The sequence below is a fragment of the Mya arenaria genome, chromosome 9 (assembly GCF_026914265.1).
Source record: "Mya arenaria isolate MELC-2E11 chromosome 9, ASM2691426v1".
Classification (NCBI taxonomy): domain Eukaryota; kingdom Metazoa; phylum Mollusca; class Bivalvia; order Myida; family Myidae; genus Mya; species Mya arenaria.
The window spans coordinates 12,949,061-12,957,314 of NC_069130.1; the positions used below are offsets into that span (position 1 = coordinate 12,949,061).

Consider the following 8,254-nt stretch of genomic DNA (forward strand, 5'->3'; position numbering starts at 1 on the left):
AAACTATTGGCCCTTATCGCCCATGTTTGATTCAGACGCTACTATTTCATATTCAAGGTTAGTAACTCCGGTATGTATCAGGTATGATACAATTTTGATTTTGTCCCCTAGGCCATTGAACATCGTGATCTGATATAAATGGCACCTGTAAAAAGTAGGACGTTTCAAGTAATTGTGAAATAGGTCCTCGTTATTTCATCAACGTTAATACAAAGGTATTAAACAGGCTTAGAAGCATGTTCAAATTAATCACATAATTAAGTTAATCTCATAGTCACGTTCTCATTAATCAAATGAATGGGGATCATTTTACCAAGCATATGATGAAATATAAATTGGGAACCCAGTAAAATAGTTTTACATCAGTCATATATATATATATATATATATGACTGATGTAAAACTATTTTATATATATGAGTGTGCTTTTCTAAACAACTAGATGCTACTGTTAAGTAGGATTTCTCATATAGGTTCTGAAATATTCTATAATAATAATAATAATAATAATAATAATAATAATAATAATAATAATAATAATAATAATATTAATAATTTTTATTATAATAAAACGTTCCGGTTGCCACTCATTTCTGTTATGTTATGAAGAACGACTGCATGTGTTCTAACTATTTATTATTGATACATATGATATTGGTGAGCATGGTACAGCTCTGACTGCTAGAGATAAACTGACCGCCTGTGTTGGCTGGCTGGCCTTATCATACAAGGTGAACTATAAATAGCGGGAGGAATTAATTCATTGCCGTATAATGTTACATCTCCCTTCTTTACAAACAAAAGATATTATCAATAAATATAAATGTGATTTGATATCAAATTATTTATATTTATTTATAGAGGAAAAAGAGAAGGAGTTATTCAATGTTAGGGTTATAATAGCAGGATTTGAATTTCATCTGAAATTTATTAAAGGTTGTCAGACTAATTTAAACATTAAACAACTAATTTAGATAAGTGATTCAATCAGTTTACAAGCGAAATAAACATCACATGGATTCAATTACTTTTGGTTTTACGGCCCTTCCTGACCTGGTCACGTACAGATTGTGATTGATACATGGAGAGGAAGTACTGCCAATTAGAGGGCTTTCCGAATCTTTGATGTCAGACTGGGTAGGTGTTTGACCTAAAGGCATTTCCTGTATTTCTGGCTCTACAAATTGACCATGGCAAGGCTCAATGGTCTTTAATAGATCCCGCCTATTTCGTGTGTACATAGACCCATCTGGGCACTGGACAGTGTATGATCTTTCATTTAACTTGTCAACTACAGTGGCTGGTCTCCAAGTTTTATTTAATTGTTGGATCATTGTATTTTCTCCATATGTTAAGGGCTCTAGTGACCTTGCTTGTCTGTCATAATATTTCTTCCCCTTCTGTTTGCTACCTTGAATACCCTGCCTGACTAAATTAGGAGATATCACCTTGGGCATCAGATTTTCCTTAGATGTTGGGAGGATAGAGCGCAATTGTCTGTCCATGTTTAACTGCACAGGGGAATACCCTGACTCAAGAGGGGTGGTCCGGTATTCTAATATGCCAATAAAAGGATCACGCCCAGCGTCCTTAGCCTTTGTAAGGAGTTTCTTACAAACTGACACATATTTCTCAGCTAGACCGTTTGATTGACTGTGATAGGGACTAATTGTCTGGTGATTGAAATCCCATTCTTTTGCAAAATCAGCGAACTCCTGAGAGATATAACAGGGACCACCATCAGATATAACCTTCTCACTAATTCCCCATCTGGCCATTATGCCTTTCATTCTGTTTATGACCGTGGTGCTTTTCATATTGGGCAATTCCTTGACCTCAAAATACCTGCTATAGTAATCCACTATCAGAAGATAGTTCCTGTTTTCCCAGGTGAATAGATCAGTGCCTATAATTTGCCATGGATAATCAGGAATCTCAAGGGGAATTAATGGCTCTTTTGGGTTTGAGTTTCTGTGTTTTATAGATGTGTTGCATTTTAACACGAGATTGGTAATATCAGCCGATATTCCTGGCCAAAACATAACACCCCGGGCCCTTCTGAGACATTTCTCAACTCCCATGTGACCTGTGTGAATGAGTTCAAGCATCTGAGACTGCATTGCTTTGGGGATGATTATTTTATTTCCTTTCATGACTAACCCATCAATAGAAGTTAACTCATCACGGAAATTCCAGAAGGGCAGGGCAATATCTGGGACGGACACATTTTTCTAGAGGTTGGCCAACCTTGAAGTATAGTCTGTTTCAACAATACTGAAGTCTCATCTTGACTTGTTTTGTCCTTCAATTCATTCAATTTTCTGTCAGATACAGGTAAATGAGAGATAACCATATGTACCTGCATGTCCATGCCTTGTGACAATTCAGGGAACGTTTCATTTAGAAAGTTCCTGCTCAGTGTGTCTGCAACTGGTACTTGTTTGGATGGATAATGTTTGATGTCAAGATCATATTTCTGTAGCTGTAGTAGCATACGCTGCAATCGTGCAGGAGCTGTGTTTATTGATTTTTTGAAAATAGAAACTAACGGCAAATGATCAGTTTGCACGTTGACTTGTGACCATAAACAAAATGGTGGAACCGCTTGCAGCCGAACAAAATAGCAAACATTTCCTTCTCAATTTGTGCGTAATTGACCTCAGTTTGTGTGAGTGATTTTGATGCATATGCAAGTGGCTTCCCGTCTTGCATTATTGTTGCTCCGAGACCAAACTTGAAGGCATCAACTTGAAATGTTAATGGCTTGCTTTTGTCATAATAGGATAAAACCTGATTCGGGTCTGTGATGATTTGTTTCATTTTGTCAAATGCATCACTTTGTGCAGTTTCCCAACAGAATTCAACTTCTTTAGACAGTAATTGTCTCAGAGGGCTGTTACATCTGCCAAGTTTGGGGCAAATCTAGACAGATAGTTTATCATACCTAATACGGTTTCAAGTTCTGATTTATTTTTGGGTGGCTTCATTTTCTGTATAGCCTCTGTCTTTGAGGTTGATTTTTTCAAACCATCTGATGTGAGAAGGTGACCAAAGTAGTCTACTTCTGATACCCCGACCTCGAGTTTGGTTTCGTTAAAACGAATTCCTTCATCATGAGACCTCTTTAGGACTGCTCTAAGATTGGATTCATGTTCCTCTCTAGATGACCCATACACTAGTATGTCATCCACGATGACAGCTACGCCACTTAGACCTTCAAGACAAGCATCAATCTTTTGCACAAAAAGATCACCGCTTGACTTCAGACCAAAGGGAACTCGGACATATCGGTACCTTCCATATAAGGTGTTAAAACATGCAAGGAACGATGACTCTCTCTCAAGTTTCAATGCCCAATAACCACTCCTAGCATCAAGCTTTGTGAAGTACTTTGCGCCTGAAAGCTGAGGCAATATATCATCCAGAGTTCTTAAAGGGTAATGTGGACGTTGAATGGCCTTATTCAAGTCACACGGATATATACGAATTTTGCCATTGGCTTTTTCGGCAACGACCATTGAACTAACCCAGTCAGTGGGTTCATTGACCTTTTCGATGACATCTAATGACTCAATGCGGAGTAACTCATCCTTGACTTTTTCTTGTAATGCTATAGGGACCTTTCTTAGGGGATGCACCACAGGCTGGACAGTGGGATCAATGTGAATCTTACATTCACCGGCTAGCAGACCAATGCCATCAAATACTTCCTTGTATTCCTTTAATACCATGTCCTTAGTGAGGGGGTTGTCCTGGGAATCTGACATAACTGTGTATGTGAGATTTATGAGTTCAAAGTCAAGGGATGATTACAGACTTAGCAAAGGACTTGAATGTGTGTCAACTACATGAAAGTAAACATCCTTTGTTTGGCCAGTTCCAGGATGATTACACCTTAAAGTAATGCATCCCTTTACATTTAACGTGCTTTCGTCATAGGCTGAAAGCTTTGAATGTGAAGCTTCTAGAACTGACTTTATGCCTATGTCTCTAAAGGTTTTGTATGGCAATATATTCACTTGGCTACCAGTATCAATCTTGAACTGTACGGACAAATTGGAAGGACCTACCTTGAACTCTGCAAACACCTGCCCATTCCTAACAGTGGACTCCACATTGTCAATCACTAAATCCTTGAAATCATGAGTACAAGAATTGTCATTGTCAATAACTTCATTTACACTTCTACACACTGATGCAAAATGGTTCCATTTTTGACATTTGTGACATTGTTTTCCCTTTGCGGGACACTGGTGTTGTTGTTGGTGTTTCCGCCCACAATTTTGGCAAGTCCGGGTAACGTCTTCTCCCAAAGTGACGCGCTGTTGTCTTCTCTGCTCCCACTGGCCTGAGGAATTGTGACCAGGCTGGCCTGAGGTGCTATGACCAGTAACCCTTCTTGAACGAACCACATTAACGGCTGCTCCTTGCGATGGTGCCTGCATTTCGCGCAGTTGTGCTTGAGCATATTCAAAGCTTAGACATATTTGAATAGCCTAGCTCAAGGTCAAATTTTCTCCCATATTAATGAGTTTTTCTCGGATTTTTTGTGATACTACTCCAAACACAATCCTATCCCTGATCATGTCTTCACTGTCCTTATAATTGCAATCCTTCACCATTACTCTCAATTTGGTCAAGAATTCTTCGAAAGAAAGTTCTCCCTGTGTCATATTGTTGAAACGATACCGTGCAAAAACGGGGTTGATCGTCGGCTGTAGGTGTTTTGTAATCGCTTCACAAATTGCTGACAAATGTTCTCTGTCGGACGCTGACAGTTCTAGTGTTTTGTACATGTCCCGACCCTTTTCACCCATCCAAAGTTGCAAATAGGTGATGTGTACATCCTCATCCTTCCCTTTAAGTGGACCCTTAAATATAAGCTCACAGTGCTCTGTGAACTTCTTCCAAGCTTCCGGAAGATTTGAGCTATTCCAATCCATGCACGGTGTTGGAACACCACTTAAAGTCATTCTCACAGTGAACAGTTTATTAGATGCTTAATCTATTAATTAACGATCCAATAATCCACATTTAATACTATATGAGCGATGAGTTCTTTTCTGACACCATGTTATGTTATGAAGAACGACTGCATGTGTTCTAACTATTTATTATTGATACATATGATATTGGTGAGCATGGTACAGCTCTGACCGCCTGTGTTGGCTGGCTGGCCTTATCTTACAAGGTGAACTATAAATAGCGGGAGGAATTAATTCATTGCCGTATAATGTTACAATTTCTTACAGTTATATTTTGATATTTAGAAAAACAATTGCTCATGTCTAATTTTACAGTTTTTCTTTCAGCTCAACGATGCAGTACAAACAGCAGATTTCCAAAATAAACGTTTACGTTACAATGGAAGAACAGCAAACGCAGGTTGTTTCGTCAGTGGTACCCACCGTTGTTAGTGGATTATTTGATAATTCGGAGTCAGATGAAAATACTGATTATTCAACGTCAGATAATGTTGGACATAGCAGCACAATAAACGCAATTGACATCAGATCTGACGAAAGTTCTGTGAAAACTGACGGAAAATACTTCAATTATAATGGTGCATGTGGATATACAAATACAAGTTATTCTTCTGACGTCATTTTGTCAGATTCGAACAGTGAGGACGTTGATGACGTCTCGCGACGCCAGCTTCAAGAAAACGAATTGACGTCGTTTATAAGGGGGAACTGAAATATTCAATTCAGACAAAACGGCTAAAGGAAGGAAAGCAGGAATTGAAAGTGGAATTTAGCCCTCCACCGGAAGATGTGGTATGCATTTGTGTCTTTCGGAACACCTCAGCAATTTTCCATCGAAAACAACCTCGGATGTATATGGCCGCTTTATAATGTCAGAATTCTTTACATTTAACTATATACGCTGGAGTTGTTCGCGTAGTGATTTCACGGTTGAAGTTAATCCGAAGGACTTTACTATGGGGAATTTTAATTATGTAGGCAATTATACACTTCACTGACAATCAATTTAAACTTAGTAAAACAAAATGCACGTTAAAACTGGTTACTCTTAATTTAAACTATTATTTAAAAATATACTACTTATAATGCTACATATACTGGTATACATCCGAGGTTGTTTTCAATGGGAAATAGCAGAGGAGTTCCGAGTGGTATTTCTGTCAAATTGAGCAAAATTAATTGACCACCATGAGTTCATATTTTTGCGATTCAGATATTGTACATAGTCTCTAATTAGACGTTATGTTTTGGAATCTATTTTTCTTTGAGAATTTTGCAATATCAACAATCTTTATTTAAAACCCCATAAACGCAACACATCAACTGTCGACTTACGAACAGTTTTGACCTATAATATACAATTCATCTATACATAATTATGACAACAAATACAAACGAAAAATTCGATATTTCCCATTTTCTAGTCTTAATATGTGAATTCCGTATGCCAATCGTTTCCGGATTGGTATTTTTTCAATATTTTAACGAGGGTTCCGCGTAGAAACGTGGAAAATCATAAAGTATTTGAAATCAAGTTGAAATGCTTCGACTTCTTTAAACAAACATTAAAATGTAAAATAAGTTCTTCAGATTTATAAGCAAAATGTAAACAATTTGAACTACTATCTTTCATAGAGTAAGCGGAAATTTCGATGTAAACTTGTAATAGGATTAAAAACGTTTAATTTATACCCAATACAAATGCATTCTCTTTAACTAACCCGGATGTTGTTACAGCTTACACCGGAAGAGGAAGAGCGTGTGGTAAAACGGCGCGTGCAGAATAGAATGGCCGCACGCCGCTTCAGGGACAAACAGAAAGACAGAGCCCACACTTTGCAGAAGGTAAATTTGATAAACAATAAATTATTAATTTTTTTTCTAATTATTTATAAACATACATTTTGGTATTACCGGTACTTACAATAAAATATTGACTTTATAAAAGAATGTTAATTTATTTTCGCATTACATCTGCTTTGACTGTAGCGTATTGACCTGGAAGTACTGCTACTTCAAAACCGTAGGGCTAAAAGTGTTTGCTTTTTAAGCGGTAGAAAAGCCTTAACATTAAACATATTTTAAATAGCAACATAAATCAACATGTCAATGAGCTGGTTTGGAACAAGAACCTTTTCATGCCTAGTTTTCGAAATTATCGGAATGCTTCCAGGAAAATAGGACTGGTGTTTGTATTTGTTGAAAATCACGTTGAAGCGTTCATTCAGGGAAAACCCTTATCAATCCTTAATTTAAATAGTGCTCAAATATCAAAGGTTTGTCGTCAGTGTGTGTGTATACCACGCGATAAACGTCATAGATGCTACGTCGGAAGGCAAAAATTTGCTTAAAATGAAGACTTGAATCTAAGATAACTTTTCATTTACGACACCATTTTAAATGAAACAAAGGGCAGTCTATGCCGCTTAAAGAGGCCCGCATTTGTTTTATTTCCGAAATTTGATGAGGTCATTAGTTTCATCAAACACTTCGACAAACCTGTTTCCAAAATAATGTTTTGACAGTGCTTTGTCAGACAGCCGTATTGTGAAAAGGTTTGTCGAAGTGTTTTAAGAAACTAAACTCGCAATCAAACTCTGGTAAAAGACCGAAGGCGAGGCCACGTAAGCGGCGTAGACTGCGCTATGTTTCATTTAAAATGGTGAAGAAATAGTAAAGTTTTCATTGTTTAAAGTAGTTTTCCAAATCAAATTATTGCCTTCCGACGTAGCATTTATGACACAATTTATCACGTGGTATACACACACTGGTCGTGTCGATAAAGTTTCTATTGTCTGCTTATCACGACAAGGCATGCTAATGGGAGTAACTTTATGATTATTCATTCTATTGCTTGTTAATTGTGTCCAAAATCAGTTTATAGTTTACGTTATAGCGTCCGAAAAATGGAACGATTAAAAAAAAGATTAAAAATAGATATGTATGTATTTGTTTTATCAAAATACATGTTAACATGTAATCACAAACATACAGTAGTTTGTATGTCCATGAAGTAATTGATACTAATTATAACAATGTACACATAAAATACCCATTGCATAATAATACACATTAATTTGTATTCGCCTTATATCTTAATTTGTTTGCAGGAGTGTCATCGGCAAGAAAGCATTCAGACGATGTTGAGGTACGAACTGGCGCAGGTTCGAAAGGAAAGAGACGAATTCCGCCAGGCGCTTGATCAACACATGGCCGTCTGCCCGCTACAGTTTCCCGCGCGTTTCTATGCTTCATCTTCGAACTCTTGA

The 8,254-nt window shown here is 37.3% G+C and overlaps 1 protein-coding gene across 1 annotated transcript; it reads left to right on the forward strand.

The window, feature by feature from the left end:
* The first annotated feature begins 5,364 nt into the window (after nt 1-5,364).
* On the forward strand, nt 5,365-8,254 carry LOC128245746 (basic leucine zipper transcriptional factor ATF-like 3). Its single transcript, XM_052963973.1, has 3 exons — nt 5,365-5,529; nt 6,723-6,830; nt 8,096-8,254. The coding sequence occupies exons 1-3, from the start codon at nt 5,365-5,367 to the stop codon at nt 8,252-8,254; spliced, it is 432 nt and encodes a 143-aa protein (XP_052819933.1).